The 24,258-nt window shown below is 35.4% G+C and overlaps 1 protein-coding gene across 1 annotated transcript in view; it reads right to left on the bottom strand.

Annotated features, from left to right (window-relative positions):
- MYO16 (myosin XVI) overlaps nucleotides 1–24,258 on the bottom strand; it is a 746,727-nt gene that overhangs the window by 34,678 nt on the left and 687,791 nt on the right. Inside the window, 2 exon segments of the mRNA XM_043997806.1 lie at nucleotides 1,218–1,309; nucleotides 9,501–9,659. Coding sequence (XP_043853741.1) covers nucleotides 1,218–1,309; nucleotides 9,501–9,659 — 251 coding nt within the window.

Below are 24,258 nucleotides of genomic sequence, written 5' to 3'. Positions count from 1 at the left end.
CCTGGTCAGGAAGTTAAATGGTCTATCATTATGTTATTAAGTACTGGAGTCACCCCTACAATAAAAATCATACCACTGTTCATTGCAAGTAAGTACCCTTGTGAATTTCTCTTACATAAGGCATCAGTAATGTCTAAAAGATAAAGTACATGCATCTCTAAGGGATAGAGGAGAGATTAGTGACAGTTTGTTACAACCAATCAGCATTTTCTTTCTATCTTAGTGGTGATATTTCAAGGTATGTGATTTCTGAAGATTGCTTGTCCCAAGATTTATGTTTTTAGGATTAAAATAATTGATTTTTTCTACTCTTTCCTTTCCGTGTTTCTTTGAAAAATCTAAGTAGATACTACAACTTCGTGTACATGATGACAAATATATAGCTAAAACACAAACATTCACAAAATGGTTTTATAAACTATTTGAAACATCTGGATAACTGACCTTTTTTGAATTACTTCTAAAAACTATGTTGAATTTTGTAAAAAATAGAAATTGAATCCTAATAAGATATACCTTATCTAATGATAGAATAGTTTAAAAAAACACATAATTGAACTTTATTGCAAAATAAACTTCAGATTTAATTTCAAATTCACATTTCTTCTTTGAAGTTATTTTTTTAGGTTTTTCAATGTTTTACATGACAAGGAAATAATTAAATCTTTACTTGATAGAATTCCTTATTCTCCAAAAATAAAAATGAAATATTTTCTCCTAGATGTGTTAGCCTGTTTGTGTGTGTGTGTGTAATTGTGTTTCTTTGTTTTGTTTTGTTCTGTTTTTGTTTTTCACTATGATGAAATGAATATTTAATAACAAAAGTTTTAGAGAGTATATGTAAAACTTGTTTTTTTTTGGAAAAGGATAATATATAATATGACCTGCTATCTCATTTTAAAGTAGTTGCATTGTTTCCAGAAATGATACTCAGACTCTGAGTGCAGATAAAATGTAATGACTGACTCTATGTAACAACTGAGATGAAATGATAGTCTGCATTTCTACATTGTTCCTGTTTTGTGTCAAGATTAGTTTCATGAATAGACTATAGAGGTAGAAAATACCAGCTTTGTTATATTACATAGCCTTAATAATAATCCTATATGACAATAATTTTTAAATACCAGAAAACCAATTATGCCCAAGAGGCAAATCATAATATAATGCCATTTCTAAGTCATCAGTTTCTATTTGACAGTCATGGACTGATTTACCTGACTGGTATGGCTTTCCCTATGTCTCTGGATCGATGAGCTTGCTGTACCGCTCACTGACAATTTTGAGTAGCTGTCTTCTTCTGGTAAACCTATTGAAAATGATACCATTAGTTAGATAGTTCTTTGTCCATCATAGAAAAATAAAACTTGCATACAAATTCAAGCTGAGCATAAGTGAAATTTCATTAATGGGAACAGTCTATGTCAACAACAAATATATATTAAATGAAAGAGTACTTGGCACTACGGGATTTATGTACCAATGGATGAACTTTCTTTAATAAGGTTACAAGGTCACCAAACACCAATAATAAACCATAAATTAACAAATATACACAATTGAACATATAAATGGTAAAGGGCAAAGACAGATTCTTCTAGTTTGAAAAAGATGAAAAGGTAAAACGTAGTGCAGTGGATGAGACATCACACCTCAATTTAGGAAGACCTGAGATCAAATCTGGCCTCAGATACTTAGTAGCTTTGTGACCCTGATTAAGCTGTTTCCTTCCATTTCTTCATATGTAAAATAGGTATGATAAGAGCATCTATCTCACAGGTTGTGGTGAAGACAAAAATAATAATTATCAAGTGTTTAGCACAGTTCCTGGTAAAGTGTAGGTCCCATATAAATGTTAGCTGCCATTAATATTATTATTATTATTATTATTATAGCATGCACAGTAAACAATAAGGTTTTAAAATATGTTTCTTGGGCAAAGAGGAAAGTGATAACTAAATTTACACATCTTTTGTTGGATAGTATGAACACATAGCAGGTATTCCAAGAAGGGTGACAAAAAATGAGATAATGTTTTTGATAGGTTACAGTAGTCTGAGGCCTTTCTGAAAGAGTAAAGATAAGAAGAATTTGGAGATGGGAAACCATTAAAGAAGCAAAAGGTACCAATTTATTCATTTGGGGAATAGATATGTATGTAGATCTGTGTATGCATGTGCATATATACATACATGTTCCCAAAGTGAATGCATATATACATATATGCATACATGCATGCATGCTTGCATGCATACATATACTAGTTACATTCATTCTAAGCAATCAAAACCTAAATATTGGTAAATTAGGCCATCTCTTTTTCCAGTTCTTACCCAGCCCTTACTCCATGAATTTGCATTGCCTAAGATAAACTAAGACCTGAAAAATACATTAATTTATTAAGGCCAAGGTCATACCCAATTGTCTTGACATTTTTCATGCCACTGGACTTTGAGGACTCTGGAGGAGAGAGTGAGGCCAATGACTCTGCAGAGCTCTGAATCACTCAAATCCAATTCACAAGCACACTGAGACATCACCCTTTTGATGTCATTGTTCATCTCAGAGAAAGAAGGATGAACAACAAGAAAAGGGAGAATATCCTGATGACTGTCCTTTTATGAGTTACTGATACTAGGGAAAGTCAAAGATGGCATATGTGAAATTTAGCATGCAAAAGGAATTGCTTTGGAAAGGCTTAGTAAAGGAGGAGATTAAGGAGTGAGGTAAGATTCCTTAATGAATCAAGATAGGAAAAAGGAGTAATTGACAAATAAAAAAGCATGTGACACAGAGGTGAATCATAAAGGATGAAACAATTTTATTCCAGCCTGAATAGATAGGAAATGTGTGTGCATGTGTGTGTGTGTGTATGTATGTATATAATGTATTTTTAAAATTCCCATAGATACTAGTTTTGGATGTAAGGGCCTAAAATTCTAGCTATGATGTCTAAAATCTAATGAGCGGTTCCCTTAAATTAGAAGCTTTAGCAAGAGTTTAGACTTTTAAATATTTATTAAAGTACATCAGAAGTTAGTGGAGAGGGAGAGGGAGAGGGAGAGAGAGAGAAAGCATACTTCATCTAACTATCTAAGAGACCCCAGAATCTGTGTTCTCGCCAAGTCACAGTCTCTAAAACGCAAAGTTTTCTGGGCTTCTCCCAGAATCCCCCTCTGACACCAGAAGCCAGGACATCCTCACACATAGCTCCAAGATAATTGGTTGGTAGCACTGATTGACAGTATTCTGATGGCAGACACAACTTCTGCACACTGAAGTCACGTGGTTTCTTTTCATGGCAGAGCTTCCCTGAAGTGTTTTTCTCAACAGGTTGGTAGTGCTCTAAATCTCACATGGAGAAGCATATATTAATTTATATTATTATACCACTAAAGGATTGATCATGTACCTCCCTGACTTCTCATGGTCTAAGGCCATGTGGTAGAGAAAGCAGGGAGAGAGCTTCAGCATGTCAGTTAGCCAGAGCAGGAGTAAAGCCTCAAAAGCCCCATGTGGTCTCTCAGAGAGATAGCATATGGTCTCAAGGAGACATAAGAGAGCTAATGAGAGAGATAGATACCATGTGATCCCCTAGAAACAAGAGAATCTAACATGGCTACCTGTTCAGTTCTTTTACCTTTTTGATAGAGGTTGGTCATTATACATTAATTGGTTTTGAATAAATTATATTTTCTCAACAGGTTTAAAGATAACTCATTGTCTTTATTCCTCAACCCAAGCCTCTTCCTAACTTTTCTTTTTCTATCCAGTACACCACAGCTGGCTATTTCCTGTGAACTATGATTGAGGTATCTAGGTGGTACAGAAGATAGTGTATTGGACATAGTGTCAGGAAGGACTGAGTTGGAATTCTGCCTTAGACATTTACTTAAAATGGGGATAATAATGGCATTTACCCCACAGGGTCACATTTATAATATTTGTAAAGCATGATTGGTATTACTGCTCTTTCTCCTCTTCTCCCTCTTCCTCCTCCTTCTCCTTCTCCTCCTACCTTCTCTTAACTTCTATTTCTTCATCTGTCTTATTTCTTCTTCTAGATCACAAGTTCCATGAGGAAAATGACCATCCCTTATTTGCCTTTGCATTGAACACATTGCCTGGCACAGTCTTTATATATATATATATATATATATATGTAAACATATATAGTATCCACAGTCCACAGTCTACATGATGGTGCCTTCATGTATCTGATCCCACCTGGCTTTGGACCTTCTATCCATAGACTAGGTACCATTGCCCTTTTCAAAGCTACACACTTGTAGCTTTTTCATGTTTCTGTGCTCTCAGAGATAGACACTGCCATGTGTAACATGGAGATCAATACTGGGTCAGGTTCTTTCTCAACAACATAATACTGAACTAGAAGCAATCACATTGTTTTCAGTCCCAGCACTATATCTAACTAGCTGTATGATTTTTGGAATGGTCTGGGACTTACTTTCCCCCTCTCTAGATAAATGGAGGAATTGATCTTTAAAGTCCACTCCAGGTCTTTTTTTTGGGGGGGGGGGGCAACGAGGGTTAAGTGACTTGCCCAGGGTCACACAGCTAGTAAGTGTCAAGTGCCTGAGGCCTAATTTGAACTCAGGTCCTCCTGACTCCAGGGCCAGTGCTTTATCCACTGTATCACCAATCTGCCCCCCAAAGTCCACTCCAGTTCTTAAAAAAATGATACTATGATTTTGTATAGGTAAAGTGTGGACTGATTTTGTATGATGTGTTTATGCACATGGGCTAACTAGATATAACTCATGGGGAGAAATGGATTGATAGCCATGGAATTTTACTCAGCCCTCTCTGAGGGAGACTGATTACTGCCTCGCAAAGGAAATTATGGAAGCTAGTCTCATGGCCCTTTCTGTTTCCTTTGAGGGAGGAATCAGAAGGCTCCCTTTGAGAGGGGTGGGCAAGATTCTAGAGATAACTATCAATTTCTCTCCACAAGATATACTTAGATACCCCATATAGATACCCACTGTATAGTAATAGAAAAATCTAAAGAAGTTAGAAGTAGAGTGTGCTATAGCATATTATGAACAATGATTTCCATTTGAGAAAAGGCATAAAAGTGGGAGTAGGTGGGTAAATGTTTACCACCCTGCTCTTCAGGAGGAAAAATGTACATAGCAAACACTTTTAATTTACACTATTAACATTTTCTTCATCAGTTTCCTGAGTATAAAAAAATCAACAAAATAACAAGCCTCATTTGTAGTATTTGCCAAGTTCTGAGGTATAAATGCTCACACTGACAATTTGATAATTGGCTCTCAAGAGCCAGATTGAGCTGATTCTAGCACACCACTTTATAAAAGACACCATCAAGAACAGATACCATTTGAAGAGGAGGTGGGTCAGTTACGTGAAAAGAAGAAATGATACTAAACACATGGGAAACCTGAGTGCTATACTAGGCTGCCCCAAATAGAATAAAGACCAGAGGAAGACAATCAACAGGTTCCAAGGATCCTCTGTGGAAGATTTATAGAATGACACAAATGAGAATCACTCAAAATGAAAGTGCATGCAGAGGTTTCAATCTGCACTAATGAAAGAAATACCTATGACAATAAGATTGCAGACCCATCATAGTATCAGGCTAGATTTAAATATACATCATACCCCTGTGTGCATATTTGTAGACATATAGGAACACATCTACTACAAATGTGGTTAGTAAATACGAGTTACCAAATCCCAGGCACCTAAAAATATACCCATTTTATTAAATATTTATGTAGCTTGAAGGGTAAAATGATCTGAACTTTAAGCAAGCAGTTTCTTCCAGCATTATTCAGACTAAAAATCCTAATTCTAGTATTATAATTGAAGAGAAAACCTTATGCTCTTAGTTGAAGTGAAAGTGTGTTTGTTTCCAGTTTTTGTGCACAATGGATGCTTAATAGATGTTTGCTGAATTGAATTCCAAATCACTTAAACAGTTATGATCATGTAATATTTTCCCTTTGCCTTTCTCTTCTGGAATTCAATATTTCTTCACATGAGAAAATACTGTGAATGGAAGATAAGCACCATATATTAAACAATAGAGTCACAAAAACACAAAACACTTCACAGTCCATATGCAATTAAATTAACTATAATAATCTCCCAAGTCCTTTCTCCTCTACCCAGAAAAGCTCAGAAATTAAAAAAAAAATCTATCAAGAATAAACACTGTAGGATATCACACTGTATAATTGTTATTTGGAAGGTTTTTGTCATCTTTGTCTCAACATTGTCCCACAAAATTAAAAATTTCTATATGAAAAGAATCAATATAGTATCTTATATAAATAGTATGTCAATAATAACAATGCATTAATACTAATAAAATGTTTTCTTAATATAATGACAAAAAATCATATGTCCTAGGAATAAGTATAGAAAACTCAAAATTAGTGTTTTCCTTAGTAAACTGATACAATGAAAATAAGTCTTAGCCAAATTATCTCTTTGAGCCATAGTTCAGTAAATAAACAAATAAAAAAAAAACTTCTTCTGGGAAATAGAAGTAAACATGTAATTTTGACATCCAAAAGAATATTTCCTGGAAAATATTATTTCCTATTCAATGAAAACTTTAAGAAATTTTCTACATATTTATATAATTTCTCTTTAAAGTTCATTGCACTTTAAATTGTAACATAGCAATTTGTACTAAAAATAACCTTGCAGGTTACCATGAAACTGCATACCTTAGGGAAAAAGTGGACTCTATCCATATTTTAAAGACCAATTTAAAAAAAAATCTTTTTGACGTAAGATTCAGGTATGTAATTGAGTTGTTTGTGTGTTCAATAGATGTTTACTGCTCTCCTAATAAATATTTGCAAAGTTAAGGATGCATGTAGATAGAAGTTTAACACATAAACAATTTACTCCATGTGCAACAAAGGGTTGTTGTCAAGAAAGTTCTTTGTAAGCCACAAATTAGTACAGAAGTGTGAGTTGTTATTTAATCTACCCACAAGCATCTATTCAGGAGCAAAATAGCACCTGCTCTCATAGAAAGTACATTTATATAGTATATCCATACTTCTATGTAGAATATTATATATTATTCTAAAATACAGCAAAATAGGCCAGATAAATTATAAACAACTTAAACTCACATAGATTTAAGAATCTTTGAACTTTGAAAAAGGTTCCTAGTCAAATTCATATGGGAGGTTAAGAGTTGATCCCAACATATGAAGCCCATTTTGGATGCTACAATTCTTCAGAACAGGTAAATGAATATATATATATATATATGATATACATAATATATATGTATAATATATATTGGTGAGGCAATTGGGGTTAAGTGACTTGCCCAGGGTCACACAGCTAGTAAGTGTGTAAAGTGTCTGAGGCCACATTTGAACCCAGGTCCTCCTGAATCCAGGGCCAGTGCTCTATCCATGGCACCACCTAGCTGCCCCCAGGTAAACGAATATTGATAACATCATGATTGTGCCTTGCTATGATTCTGGAAATCTCTGACCCATGATAATCTTCATGGGGATGTTTTTATACCAAGGAAATCATGGGTCCAGAAGAATTAATAACAATAAAAATAACAATTTCATGATTTATATAAATTTATACTTTGCAAATTTCTTTAAATATATTGTCTCACTTGATCCTTTTAAAAAACTCTGTGAGAGAGAAGGTTTTATTATTCTCATTTTATAGCTAAGGAAACTGAAAATCAGAGAAGTTTAAGTACTTTTTTCCCCCCTAGAGTCACAGAGCTATAATCAATCAACACTCAACTATCCAACCGACAAGCATTATTATACATTTCCTATGTCCATGAAAAATTGGTACATTATCATAGTGTTGTTGTTTGTGGGGTATATGTTTGTGTGTATGTGTCTATGTTTATGTATATGTCTCTGTGTTTAGGCATTTCTATTTTATTCTGGGATATTGCACATTAAATTCAGGAGGCAAAATTGGGAGGAAGGGGATACTGCAAAGTGAAAAACTGAAAGACTCCAGACTAGCAGGAGTACTAGATGGACACAGCAGCAATCTATTTGGAAGCTGGGCTAGCTGGGTTTTGTTGTTTTAGTGTGGTTCTCTAAAGGTTTCATCAGATTTCTTTGTAAATAAGATCAACATCCCAGTTGAAATATTTTTTCCTCTTTTGAACATAGTAATTTTAAAGATGTTTTCTATAATAATCTGTACCCATTCATGATTGTAAAGGACAACATTATTTTTTTAATGCTTCAGTATTTACTTAAGTGAGTAATGTATAAATTCAGGTTTCTGAGCTCGGAAGCAGGCTGCTTAGTAAAAGGCAGGACTTTGTAGCCTGACATTCTCAAGAATTATATTTTTAAATTTGAATTTCATGTTTTCTATTCCATGGAGGTAGCAGATTTTGACTACTAGGTCAATTTTTAAAAAGTGAGCCTATAGATTTGAACTAGGCAGCTTTTTAGTGCCTTTTTCAAATGTTACTGCTTTTGTATCTTCTTAGACAAAGAAATATGCACAATCTCTTAGAAATTAAAAAAATATTGACACCTTGGCCTTTTCCTTTTTTCAGGGGTACTATGTAGAGGTAAGAGTGGGCATGGAAAAGAGATTTTTGAACATATATAAATGAACAAAATGTACTTAATTTCCAATATCTTCATTGATTTTAACATTCCCATTTTTTCAGTGATTATTATTATTTTTTTGGTTGGTTTCCTGGATATGTGATTTTGTAGGTGGAAGAATCGCCTTCCCTGACACATCTATAACTTAGTCTTACAGAATTGTTTGGGACACTGAAAGGTAAGTGGCTTTCCAAAGGCTACAGAATGCCAGAGGAAGGACTAAAACTCATATCTTTCTGACCCCAAGCCAGCCCAATATGTATGCTTTTTGTCAAGCATTACTTAACACACTTAAAAAGTACCCTGAGAAAGGAACTCCACAAAGAACCATTGATAGAAACAAAGAATAAATTCAGAAATATTATAAGAAATAACCATCATCCAAAATTTACTTTCATCGTTTTTTAGTTTATGTAAAAAAGTACAGTTTTTGGGTCACATATTCTTTAGCTATAATGCAAAATATCCATGGGTTGGAGAAATGACCATAAGGGATGGCAAATGTTTCCAACTGTAGCTTCCTCAACATAGGCAATTCCTATTTTTTTGTTGTTGTTGTTCAAGTGAAATATGTCAACTTCATTCCATTACTTAGCTTTAAAAGAAGATTAATACCTTGAAAAATTTGCATGGCTGATATCATTAAAAGCACATCCAAGCGGCAGCTAGGTGGTGCAGTGGATAAAGCACTGGCCCTGGATTCAGGAGGACCTGAGTTCAAATCTGGCCTCACACACTTGACATACTAGCTGTGTGACCCTGGACAAGTCACTTAACACTCATTGCCCCACCAAAAAAAAAAGCACATGCAGGCTTACCAGTTCAGTGCTTCAACTTCTGAAGAAAAATTTAGAATCAAGAATTACTTACCATTTGAGAGTGAATTTCCATTTTCAGAAGTTATGGAACTGGATATTGAATTACATAACTGAGTTCCATGGTTGTTTGCATTTCTGTCTTGGGTTTCTGATCCACTCTCTGATATGTTTGGGTCATCTCTGCTGGTTAAGTTCAGATTAGTTTCAAAACCTAAGAGAAGAAATGACACATCATACTTTTTAAAAATAAAAATAAGCAACTAAGAGCACCTGTTTTCACTTTAAATATAAATTCAAATCCTAGATAAAAAGATGACTTTTATAGATAATATATGGGAAGGGATAATTCAAAGAACACTGAATTTGGAGGTGGAAGATGAGGGTTCAAATCCTCCTCCTGTTACATATTGTCTATATTACCCTATTCATGTCCCTTAAGTTCTCTTGGACTCAATTTTATCATCTATAAAATGAAGTGGGTGGAACTAGATGATCACTCACTCAAAGGTGTGCTGAGGACAGCTTGTACTGACTCATAAAAACCAATTGTTACATTTTCAGTGTGAGCATTTACACCTGGAAATTGGTAAACACTACAAATCAAAGCTTGATTTATTGTTTCATTGATTGTCTAGACATAAGAAAGGTTAGATGAAAAAGATATTAATAATGCAGCTTAAACTTAAAAGTACGTTGTATGTATATATACATGCATGCATGCATACAATGCACACACATACATGTATGTATTTGTATATATGTGTGTATATATATGTATATATATAATATTTTGAAGAGCTGGTTGTTAACCATTTACAATCACCCCCCCCACATACACATACACACACACACACACACTTCATTTAAGCTTTACAAAGCATTTGGTGTCTATTATCTCATTTGATTCTCCTATATGAGATAAACCATAAAGTTAAGTATTCTGATTTTAAAATAGAGAAAATGGGGGTCCAAAAATTGAACCAATTTGGCATGGTCACGTAGCTAATAAGTGGCAAGGCTGGAACCTGAACCTAACTTTTCTGGCTTCAAGTCCAGTCCTCATTTTATTGTGCCACCATTCCTGCCTCAAAATGTATAGCTTACAAGAATATCTGTATAATTTTATTATAGCACTGGCTATATTTAATGGACTATATAATATGCTACTAATCAATTCAGTATTTTATACTTTCAAAGAACTAATAGCATAATTTCTGATAAGCTTGGTCTAATAACTTTCCTGATGACATTTTACCTATCTTTAGAAAAGTGATGTGGAAGAATAGTTGCAAACTTGATTTAAAAGAGATGTAGAATTTCTAGTCAACATGCATTTAAATTATGAAGGAGTCATGGCTACAAAAAAAATTAGGACAAAGGTGATACAAAGACTGAAAAGGTTCATGAGGTAGAACTATGTACCAAAAAATCAACCTTTTTTATAAAAGATTCACAAAATCTTGATTTGGCTAGAAAAACAAAATGAACAAGATTCTTCGTGCCTTCCTCTGGTGGCCACTGAAGTATGTAAATTGGAGTACTCTAACCAGTTCCACCAAAAAAAAAAATATTTTTGAGAACTTGAATACAAACCCCCACTCCCACAAAAACCCAACATGTTTATGTGTAAATACTCTACAATCCTGTATAATTATTTAAAGATATGTCTCTTTAACCCTTTCCTTTGTAAGTTTGGTAACTATGGATCTTATGTAAGAGGTACTTTGGGATGATTGTTGACCTTTTATAGAATGTTTCATTCAAAACAAAGGTAGTCTCTCACACAGATCCTCTGGTTCCCTAACACCTGTAAGTTTTATATTTTTTCGTTTTGTTTTGGCAGAATAAGAACTGTTTTCCTCTTATGCCAATTTGAATTGTTTTTAGAAAAGGAAAAAAATGGACATCAGCAGATTTTGATAAACAAAACTTCTCAGCTTTGTACTAAAGTTGGATTATAACATACAAAGATATATTGTAAACACAAGCTAAATTTTTCTCTAGTGGGAGAATCTTCACAGATCTTTAAAAGTTAACACACAGAAAATTCTTCTGCCTTTTGTTAGCCAGTTACAAAAATACAGTAATAACTCACTGAGTATCATCAAAATCTCCTAGTGGAAAGTTTGATAAAAATAAATTTTAGGGGCAGCTAGGTGGCGCAGTGGATAGAGCAATGGCCCTGGAGTCAGGAGGACCTGAGTTCAAATCTGACCTCAGACACTTAACACTTAACTAGCTGTGTGACCCTCGGCATGTCACTTAACCCCAATTGCCTCACCAAAAAAAAAAAATTATTTTTGGTTGCAGTAGATTTGCTTTTCATGTTGTTGTTACTGATGATCATATTAATGAATAGGATAATGATGATGATTAATCAATTATTTCTTGGGAAAAATAAACTGTACTACTTGTTTTTCATTTCCATTGAAATATTTTTTATGCATGGAAGACTGTCTGTGACAGCAGACCAAGGGTGACTGTCTACCAATTCATTCAATTAAGAATATTTATAAAGCACTTACTAAATATAGAAGCAGTCTAGCTTAATGGATAGAGTTCTGGGCTTGGAGTCAGGAAGACCAGTGCTCAAATCCTGTTTCTTACATTAACTGGCTATGTGACACTGGGAAAATAATTTAATTTCTGTGTTCCTTATAGATGTCTTATTTATTGAGGTTTTCATTTCCCTCTCCTGATCATATCACCATTCCTTCATGTGTTTTCACATTATGTGTTAGGCAAATTTTTCCTTTCCTGTACATAGAAAAGTAAACAAACAGGACAAAGTGAATAACGAAAAGAAGAGATTTCAAGGAAGGAACTTTCAAGGAGGAAGAATTCATTAACAAGCACTGTAGTCTGAGAACTCTTCACTGATGGAGTTGCAAAAAAATCATGTGAAAATATATTAAGAAGGTGGTATACCAAGAATCATTGAGATAGGGCTAGTGGATGATAGATTATTTCAAGAATTGGAAAGGCTCTCATGTAGAAGAGGGATTGGACATTTTCCATTTGGTTCCAAAGGACAGATCTAGGAATAATGGAAAGATGTTGCAAAGATGAAGATTTAGGCTGGATGGAAGTTAAAACAAACTACCCAGGGCAGCTAGGTGGCACAGTGGATAAAGCACTGGCCTTGGATTCAGAAGGACCTGAGTTCAAATCCAGCCTCAAACACTTGGCACTTAACTAGCTGTGTGACCCTGGGCAAGTCACTTAACCCTCATTGCCCTGCAAAAACAAAAACCAAAATAAAACAAACTACCCAGCAATTAAAATTTTGCAAAAGGGGAAAGAGCTACCTCTATAGGTATTTCTCCTCACTTGTAGAATTCAAGTAAAACATGACTCATCAATCTGGGGGATATTGAAGAATAAATTCTTAGATATGGATTGGATGAGATGGGCTCTGGGATGCCATTCGAGTTCTGAGTTTCTCTAACATGTACGATAGATGGACTTTCTAATTAAAAGACATCATTTTGAAGGATAACAAATGGTAACTTGGGTGAGTGAATATTTTATGGAATGTACCACTGGTTATTAAATGGATCTAGCAATAAAAAAGCAGTAGATCCAAACATGACCATAAATACAAATATTAAAATAACATCAATTGATTATAACACTATTTTTATTACTTTATTGAAATTTATAAGAGAAACAACCTAGTTCATCAAAATATTACAAATGAATTAGTTTAATTATATTTTCATTTAATTATTTTATTAATTATTGGTTATTATTCATCTATCTTTTCTTAAAGCATATGTGTGAACAGGTCACTCCTCTTTACAAAAAATTCCATTTGTTCCTTATTGTCGCTTCTGCTTGGCATTTAAACCCCATTCACAACCTGCTTTTCCAGCATCGATGCATATTAGTTCCCTTCCTGTACTCTGTGTTACATTTGAAGTGGTCTTCTTGCTGTAGTGACCACAGAAGTTTCCATTTTCTGTCTCTGTGATTTAGTACTGGCTATTGTGTCCAGAATGCACCCTTTCCTCATTGCTATCTTTGAGAATCACTAGTTCCCTTCAAAATTCAGTTTAAGGTCCACCTTCTATATGAATCTTTTTCTGATTCTCACACACACACACTTCTCACTTTACATGAATTCACATTATTGCAAACTCAACTTTACCTGAAGAATTCTTAAAGAAATCCACATTCAAAAAACGAAATTATTATGTATGTTGACTTTACTGTACAGTAGTGTGTTTTGTTTTGTTTTGTTTTGTTTTGTTTTGTTTTGTTTTGTCTCTGCTCCTGCCTCTAGGCTGGATTCTCTGTAGCCTTCCCCCCACATAAATAGAAACAAAACAAAAACAAAAACAAAACAAAGCCTCCAAGTGAAAGCACAAGAATGGACTCACTACCGGCTGGATGGGGTTTGACTTGGTACCTTCACTGCCAGAGAGGAGTTCATTGCCACACTCTACTCACCCTGCTCTGCGTCCAGCCCCTCTGTCTACCCTCTGCATTTACCTGTGGGTTACCTGTCATCTTCAATGTCAGGGTTGTGTCCAGCTCCCACATGTCTGCCTCCCTCTCCTTTTCCCTCCCCCGCCCACTCCCTTCTTCCTCTTGGTTCTGGCCAGACCCCCACATGTCCTTGAACCATGTGTTGGCCCTTTCCTCAACAAGCCTTTAACTCACTTCTTAACTCTCTCTGTTTCTCGCTCCTTCCCTATCTACTACATGGGGGCAGCTTGGTGGTACAGAGGATAGAGTGCTGGGTCTGGAGTCAGGAAGGCATATCTTCCTGGGTTCTAATTTGGCTTCTGACTCTAGGTATGTGATCCTGGACAAATCACCTAACCCTGTTTTGTCTTTTTCCTCATCTGTAAAGTAAGCTGGAGAAGGAACCAGCAAACTGCTCTGGTATCTTAGTGAAGAAAACCCCAAATGAGGTCATGAACAGTTGGACATGACTAAAATGACTGAACTTCTCTCTCTTCTCTCTCTCTCCTCTACACCTACACATAATAGATACATATATACATACATATATATGTGTGTGTATATATATACATATATACTTTTTACTCATATGCTTTTAATTGTGAATGCTGTCTCTTCTGAGAGAATATAAATTCTTTATTTTTCCTCACCTGGGATTTCCCTGTCCTAATGAAATCATGTGGACAGTTCCCATCCATGGTGCCTAGCACTGAGCTAGTACATATAAAATATTTGCTGAATGGATGGATAGTCCCATAGAATTTAAGAGAGGTTGAACTAGGATGGTGGTCATCAAAAGATGTGAGAGATACTATGGAAGTAGAATACATAGGACTTAGCGAGTTGCTATGTGGCCTGAAGCAAAGGAAGAATCAAAGATGATTCTGTTGTTATGATCACAAGGGACTTGGAGGATAATTGTGACTTCATAGGTCAAATAGTGAAATTTAGAGGGAGTTCAGATTCTTATTGTTTCTTCTCCTTCTTCTCCTTCTTCTCCTTCTCCTTCTTCTCCTTCTTCTCCTTCTTCTCCTTCTTCTTCTTCTTCTTCTTCTTCTTCTTCTTCTTCTTCTTCTCCTTCTTCTCCTTCTTCTCCTTCTCCTTCTTCTCCTTCTTCTCCTTCTCCTTTTGGAAGGGGGAGGAGAGGCAAAAATGCTAAGTTCCATTTTGGACATGTTGAGTTTAAGATGAATTCAGGACATGTAGAAGGAAATACTTAGCACTTCATAGGTGATGTTCAAGAGAAATTTGGGAGTTTTCTACAAAAAGTTGAAAACTGAATACACAAGCACAAATGAAATGACCAAGGGCTATAGTGTAGAAAAAGAAGAGGACCCAGGACTAAGCTTTCTCTATCCCAACTCACACTAAACACTCTCCTGACTGAACTCCTAATTCACTTACTAGTTAGTACTGCACAATTAAGAACTTAATTGTTATTTAATTGTGGCACGTGCCTAAGCTTTGTCTCTCTAGCTTGATTGTAGGGTAGGGAGTCTTATCATATATATATATATATATATATATATATATATATATATATTTTTTTTTTCCCCCTAGTTCCTAGGCTAGTTTTCAGTATATAATTGGCAATTAGTGGGTACAACTCTGATTACATTCTAACCCAGATCAAAAATTTTAAATTATTTTTTTTATCTACAAAACAGAATGGTACCATATTACTTTGACATACAACTCCCTTTCCCTTGTCCCCAAATCTGGAACCAAATGACTATTTTTAACGAATCTCTGCAATTTTTTTCTAGCTTAGTGAAACTGGATAAAAGACCATTCTGTGGACATGCCTCATACTTGCCAGTTCCTTTGTTCATGTCATCCCTATGCTTCAATTAAATCCAAGTCATCTTAACCAAATTCAACAAACATTTATTTTAAACCCTCACTGTTGGCAAGCCATTATGGTAGAGGTACGAATAGAAATCAATACAACCCAGTCATTATTTCTCAGAAGCTTGTCGAATGCAGACTCCCTCAATTTAAAAAAGTACCTACTCTAGATTTGGGGTGGGGGTCACTGGGATTGGGTTTTGCTTCTGACACATTACTCACATGACCTTCTGTTCTACTAGGCCCAGCTCAAATGCCAATTCTTCCCATATTTAATTTCTCTGTTCTTTGAAATTTGATGTCACTTTATCATATCATTCAAATTTCACACCTGTGTTACCTCTACCATATTCAAACACTGTTTAATTGATGGAGAAAATCCTACAATCATGCCATGGTACAGAATAGGTCAAATGTGTTGGCACATGTTGAGGGTACATTGCCATCTACCCTTCCTCTGAAAGAAGGCCCATACTCTATGAAAACTATAAATCATCACCTCTGTTGTTATTGTCGTTCAGTTGTTTTCACTTGTGTCTTATTCTTTGTGACCCCATTTGGGGTTTTCTTGGCAAAGATACTGGAGTAGTTTGCCATTTCTTTTTCCAGTTCATTTTACAGATGAGGAAACTAAGGCAAACAGGGTCAAGTGATTTCCCCAGGGTCATACAATTAGTACATGTCTGATACTGGATGTTTTCCTGAATCCAAGCCCAGCATTCTATCTACTGCGCCACTTAGCTGCCCTCATATTGGGTTCACTACAAATGTATGGTATCTTATATTGCATGAAATAATGCAGAGTGAAATGAGCAGAACCAAGACAATGTTGTATACAGTAATAGCAATATTGTTTAAAGAAGAACTGTGAATGAATAAGTTATTCTGAGTAATATGAACATTCAAATCAACTACAAAGGACTTATGAAGGAAAATGTTATCCACTTCCAGTGAAAGAACTGATAAATAGAAATATATATTGTATGTTTCCACACATGTGTACATTTATGTATGTATATATGTATATTATGTGCACACACATATATGTGTATATACATACATACATACATACATACATACATATATATATATATATATATATATAAATGATTGTCCTTCTGTAATGTAGCGTTCGGAGGGATGGAGAATGACAACTTCAAACTCAAAATGTTACAAAAACAAAACAAAATAAACTGAAATGGATATTATCTTATCTCAACTGGTGTCTCACTGATGAATGATGGCTCTCATTTATCTATGATTTTTTCTTCATTATACACTCCCAAACTGGTCTTCTAAACACTCTTTTTGCAAAAAATTCTACCTTACTTCTTTCCCATGCCTTTTGGCAAAGGATGGCAAAAGAAGCCATTTCAAGATCTCTTTGTTGACTTATACTACTCTTTGAAACCCATTTCTATCACTCTCTATTCCCTCTACCTTTGCTCCTCTCTCTGATGAGGAGGTAGTACTTTATTGCCAGGGCCACTGCTTCCACTCACCCTCTTTATAAATCTCTGTCTCCTGTAAATGACTGCCCTCTCCATCATTTCCCCTTTTAATCTTCCATCTTGTTCTTTAATCTCTTCTTATTCACTGTCTTCTTCAATTGACTAGGAATTGCTTACAAACATAGATGCATTCTCCAAAATGGCCCAATAGAAAAAGAATTTGATGTGGTGCCACAGGAATTGGATTCAAGACCTGCCCCTGATACTCCCTGTGTGACTTCGGGGAAGTCACTTAATTTCTTTTGGCTTCCATGTCCTCATCTGTAATATAAGGGAGATGGAACCAGATGACCACTGAGTTTACTTCCAGTTCTAGATCCATGTTTCTATGATCTATTGAACCTTGAAGCTGTCACTATATAACTCTTCTCTCTTTCAAAGCCAGATTCCTAAAAGGGGCCATCTGTTCATTTCTTCCATTAAAACAAAATAAAACAAAAAAAAAACCCTTCTTTCATTTTCAATCCCTTACCATTCAGCTCAGTGTATTGGATAAGTGGGGTAGTCGAATAATGTTTTTCTAATTAATGAATGAAAGCCTATAGCCATTTCAAATAACCTAAAGAGAGTGAATATATGGTTGAGGAAACCTATGAAAGTCTGAAGCTTATTCAAGATCATAACTCTAGGACTTATTTGTTTTGCTCTTTTAACTTTTAATTAGACATGGCTATTATCTATTTAAATCTGTTACAGAGACAAAAATATCTACTTCTTAAAAGAAGTCTATAATTAGTCAGCATATAAATAATAGCTTACATTTATATAGTGCTTTAAGGTATGCAAAGTATATTATATATATATTACCATATTTAATTAAATTGCTTAAGTATTTCTAAATAACACAGGGCCTGGCAAATATTATAGACTTAATAATTGCCTCTCTGTGTCTCTCTTTCTAGAATGAGACTATCCAATCAATTTAACTATTATTTGTTGAGTGCTCATTTCCTAGGCAGTTATAGTCTAGTTGGGACATAAAACACACACATACCCATGAAAAATTGAATGAACAACACAAGGAACTACAGGATAAATGATAAGAACATAGGAGTACAGAGAAGGGATATGAAAAATAGGCTAGAGTAATGCAGAAAAGCTTCATGAATCAGATTTCACTTACCTTGGACTTTGAATAACTGATAAGATTTGATTAGGAGAAAGGATAATTATTTGGGTGGGGAGAAGATAACAAGATGAACAAAGATTCAGGGATAGAGGTGAATGTATTGTATTTGTTAAAAAGAAAAGGCAAGAGATAATTGGAGCAGTGAACAGTGGTAACATCACAATGGATCCAGATTTTTGAAAGCCTTGAAATCCAGTCTGAAGAACTTGAATTTTATCCTGTAGACTATGAGAAGGCATTAGACACCTACGTAGTTCAAAGGATGGAACACTGGACATGGATTATGACAGACTTGAGTTCAAAAGTGGCCTTGGATCCTAACTAGCTGTGTGACTCTTGGTAAGTCACTTAACCTTTGTTTGCCTCAGTTTCCCCAATTGTAAAATGTGGATAATAATAGTACTTACCTGCCAGGATTGTTAGATAGTATTTGTAAAGTACTTAGCACAGTACCTGGCATATAGTAGTGCTTATTCTTCCCTTTATTAAAGATTTTAAAGTAAAATCATTACATGACAATAGTGCTATTTTAGTATATTTAATAACTAAGTTGCTAAACTCATTGTGGTGGTGATGGTGGTGTGTGTGTGTGTGTGTGTGTGAGAGAGAGAGAGAGAGAGAGAGAGAGAGAGAGAGAGAGAGAGAGAGAGTTCCTGAAGTCTAGACCAACAGAGTACAAACAAAAATTCTGACACAGGTCCTGACAAGCTAGAAAAGAATGGTGTACAAAACTCTTAACATGTGGTAACAACTCATCAAGGCTCAGAGAAGTTCATCACCAAGTCAACCATAGAGTAATTACATTTTAGAATTGCAAAGAGTACTAGCTAGACTTGGAACCAAGAAGACTTGAATTCAAATCCTGACTGACAAGAACTAGCTATGTGATAATGGGGCAGTGACCCCTTGAGCCTCAGTTTCCTTATATGTAAAATGAGGATAATGACATTTATGGAATCTTTATCACAGAGTTGTTATGAGGCCCACAAGATATGTTAAATGTTTCACAAACTTAAAACATGCAAGTATGAGCTATCAATGTTCATACTTATAATAATAGCTATTATTAATATTATTACTAGATTCTTGGGAACTTCATAAGTGGAGGGACATAAAACCAATGAAATTGAAAGTCATTGACATACTAAAGCATTTATTAAATTATTGCTATATAAAATGGATTAGAAAAGAAAAGGATAAATGCTTTTTCAAGGGATAGACTGGAGAGAGAGAGAGAGAGAGAGAGAGAGAGAGAGAGAGAGAGAGAGAGAGAGAGAAAGAGAGAGAGCGAGCGAACTCAGGCAAGCAAACAGTTAAAATTCTGCTGCAATATGGCCTGTGGCTTCATCACCCAACTGAAAAAGCTCTCACTAAAGTTACCAATGATCTCTTAATTGACAAACTGTCAACTTTCTGTATATCTGGACTGCTTGATCTATGTAGCCCGACCATGTCACTTCTGAGCTCCAATCCTATATCACCATCTATTAGATTCTTTCAAATAGAAATTTCTGCCAAAAACTACCCCTCTTCTTCACCTTAATATTTCCATCAAGGACACCACCATCCTTCCAACAACACAAGTGTGAGACTATAGAAACAGCATCCATTCAATATATGTCACTCCACACATATCTAAGCAGCTCCCAAGTCTTGTTGATTCTAGTACCATAATATCTCTCAGATCTATCTTCTTTCTACTATAGTTCAAGTCTTCAACAATTTTTGCATGGGCTGTTGGAATAGCCTCCTAATTGATCTCCTTGATTCAATTCCCTCCTTTCTCCATTGCATGGATTTTAAAATGGCATTCCTAATATCTAGACCTGACAATGACTTTCTCCTGCTAAAACAACCAAACCAAACCAAAACAAACAAAAATTTCCAGTGATTCCTAATCACTGTTAAGGATAAAATACAACTTCCCCTTTTGCCATTTAAAGCCTGTTATCTGATTCTAGCCTCAGGCTCCTCTTCAGTGGTCACCTCAGCAAGACAATTCTTTTACACTTCTCTAATTGATTCACTATCTTATTCACTTTTGTTATTCAGTTGTTTCAGTCCTATCTGACTCTTTGTGGCTCCATTTTGGGTTTTGGTTTGCCATTTCTTTCTCCAGCTCATTTTACATATGAGGAACTGAGGCAAAGAGTGACTTGCCCTGGGTCACATAGCTAGTAAAATTTTGAGGCCAGATTTGAACTCATGAAGATGTCTTCCTGACTCCAAGGCCAGCACGCAATCAGCTGCCCATTTCATTCACTTCAGAAGCTATTAGAAACATTTTCAGTGCCCCCTTCCACAAACTTCCTGCTACGCTTCTTGCCCAACTATCTCAGCTAAGGGCCTTGCTACATATTTCACAGAAAAAATTGCAGCCATTTCACTAAGGGTTCCCTCACCTCCTATTACTCAGACATCTTTTCCTACTATTATCTTCTTCACTCCAGTCTCATATGAAGTATATCTTTATCTTAAGAAGAATAAAAACAATCATATGTATGCTTTATCCCATCTTCATTTTCTTCAGTAGATTGGCTCCATTATCATTCTTGCTCTCTCTCATCTTTTTTTTTTCTTTTTCTGGCCAATGAGGGTTAAGTGATTTTCCCAGGGTCACACAGCTCATAAATATCAAGTCTCTGTGAGTGGATTTTAACTCAGGTCCTCCTTAATCCAGGGCCAGTGCTTTATCCATTGTACCACCTAGCTGCCCCTCTCTTTCATCTTAAATCTCTAACTCTCCATTGACTCCTTCTTGTTGAAATAAACATACTCATTTCTTCCCCATCCTGGAAAAACAAAACAAAAAACTCAGACCAAACCAAAAAAGAAAACCATCTCATTGAATTCAACCATCCATACTAACTCTCAACTGACAACTATCCTTCCCTTCTTAGATAAACTTAAGAAAATCATCTATATTACTTGCCTCTACTTGTTCTCTCACTTTCTTCTAAACTCTCAGGAAACTGGCTTCCATTTTGTCAATTATAAAACTGCCCTCTTTGAAGTTATGAATGATCTTTTGATACAGTGTTTGACAGTGATGATGTCCTTTTTCTCCCACCTATCTGACCATTCCTTCTCAGTCTCTTTTGTTGTCTTTATTCAGGTTACCCAGTCATACTTTTTTTTTTATTCTCATCACTTACATTCACATCTTATATTTCATCTATTTTCAAATTTTTCATCTCTATCTTTACATCTCATATTCATTTTTTTCTTTTCACACAGCAAGTTTCCTAGTTTAGGCCCTCATACCCTCTTGCCTAGATTATTACATTTGTATTTCAATTGGTCCTTTTTTCACTGCAATCCATATTTCGCTTAGATCCCAAAGTGATTTTCCTAAAGTAGAGGGCTGAACATGGAATCCAATTTAAACAGCTACAAAGGTTCTCTATCACCTCCAGGATTAAATATAAACTCTGCTGTTTGGCAGTTAGAGACCTTTACCTAAAGCGGCCCTTTTCTCATTCTTCCCGTCTTTTACACCATACTCATCATCTTAGATATCTCAAAATTGGACATCCTATAGCTCGCTTAAACTTAACATGTTCAATATTCATTATATTTCCTGCAACACTTTCTCATCTTCCTACCTTACCTATAAATGTTGAGGGCAACACCATTCTTCCTAATCACCTAGGCTCACAACTTAGATACACCCTCAATTATTAATTCTTCTCCTTGTCTCATGTCCTATTGCCAAATTCTATCAATTCTAACTTTGCAACATTTCTCCAGCAATCCCCCTTCTCTTTTCTGATGTTCTTGTCTCCATAGTGTGGACCTTAATCACCTTACACCTGGCATATTTCAATAGTCTTCTGGTTGGTATCCCTGCCTGAATAGTCTCCCAGTGAGTTCCTCCCCATTCCAGTCTATCCTCCACTCAGGTATCATAGTGGTCTTTCTAAAGTACACGACTAACCATGCCACTTCACTTCTCAATAAATTTCAGTAGTTCTTTCTTATTTTCAGAATAAAATATAAAATCTGTTTGGCTATTGAAGCTCTTCATAAACTAGAGCATTCTTGCATTTCCTTTCTTGTTGCACTCCATTCTCCTCCAGGTAGATTAGGAATCAGAGATAATGGTTTCTTTGCTGTTGCCCAAACAAGACACTCCATCTCTTGATGTCATGCACTTTCACTGTCTCTTCACTATACCTAGGATTCTCTCATTCCCTGTCTCATCCTCTTGGCTTTCCTGGCTTTTTGTCAAGTTTCAGTTAAAATCTCACCTTCTCTAAGAAAATTTTCTCAATCCTGCTTAATGCTAGTGCCTCCCCTCTGAGATTACCTCCAATTTACCCTGCAAATATCTTGTTTGCATATATTTATTTGCATGTTGTCTTCCCTGATTATAATGTGAATTGAAGGTGGATTTGTGTGTGTGTGTGTGTGTCTTTCTTTGTGGTCCAATATCTTAGCATATTCTCTGGCACATTGTAAGTACTTAAAAACTAGAATTGACTTCATTCTGCTATCTAACATCAATGGCCAACTTGAATTTACTCACACAGTCCACTTTATCTCCAGACCTTTGTACTTTATCTTGGCTGTCTTCCTTGTATGGAATGCCCTCCCTCATCACCTCCACTTATTAGGTTCCCTAAAGATAGATCAAATCCTATTTTCTTTATGGGACCCTTCTCAGTCCACCCTGCCCCATATTCCACCTCCTGTGTATTCCCTTGGAGATTACTTTCTATGGATCTCATACACACACACACATATGTATTTATGTATGTATGTATATAGTTATTTACATGTTATCACCTCCATTAGAATAGTAACTCCTTGCTCCTTGAAGGTGGGAATTGCTTTTGCCTTTCTTTCCTTTGTTATCAGCATGCGCATAATGAATATCTACTGTCTGCCTGCCTGCTAGCCTATGTTCTAGCTATGTTCCTTATCTATAACCATACATTTCCTAACTCTTTGCCTTTGCACAAGTGTCCCCATTTTCCTATGCCTTCAGTGCACTTCTTCCTCAGCTACACTTCTATGTATCCTTATTTCCTTCAAAGTTCAGCTAAAGGGTAACTTCTTACTTCATGTCAGTCTTAATTCCCCAGCTATTAGTACCCTTCACCAGATACATTTTACATCCTCAAGGGCAGGGATTGTTTCATTTTTTATCCCTAGCATGGTTTTTGACAAATATTCATTTAATCAATAAATGTTTCTGAATGATTGCTTGATCAATAACTTCAAAGTAGCACATTATGGATACAGAATTGGAGCTTGGTTAGGGTTGGAAATACAATGAATAAACTCTCATACTGAGCAATTATAGTTGAAGTCAAGGGAAGAACATACTGAGATGTCATTGGTCTTTGAAAATGAAGAACAAAAAAAAAGAAGTTGAAGTTAATAGAATAGATAGTATAGCTTATCAACAAAGTACAGAGATTGAGTATAAGTATCAACATAAGAGGGATGATGAACTTAATGCAATCTTTGGAGGATATGGAATGAGCCACTGAAATAGTGTTAAAGAATCTAGTTTAGCATTATAAGAACCATGAAAAGAAGCTCTGCAAGGGAGGAAGTAGCCAGTAGTACTGAATTACACACATATACATATACACACAAACTTTAAGAAGAATGAGAAGTGAGTTATATAATATTTTAAAGGAAAATTAAGACAAATTTCTTATATGTTTATTTTTCCTTGAGAAAATTTTAGAGAATCTTTTGGTAACATATGAGATAAGAATTATTATTCGGTAAATGAAGAGAAAAACAAAAAATTGTGATTTGTTGACTGGTAATATTGTAAGTGCTATGTAAGGCATAAAATATGGAAATACATTTTTGAATCATTACTCATGCTGAGT

The sequence above is a fragment of the Dromiciops gliroides genome, chromosome 3 (genome assembly GCF_019393635.1).
Source record: "Dromiciops gliroides isolate mDroGli1 chromosome 3, mDroGli1.pri, whole genome shotgun sequence".
NCBI lineage: Eukaryota > Metazoa > Chordata > Mammalia > Microbiotheria > Microbiotheriidae > Dromiciops > Dromiciops gliroides.
The sequence above is the reverse complement of the archived record's forward strand: the minus strand, read 5'-3'. Positions and strand labels throughout refer to the sequence as shown.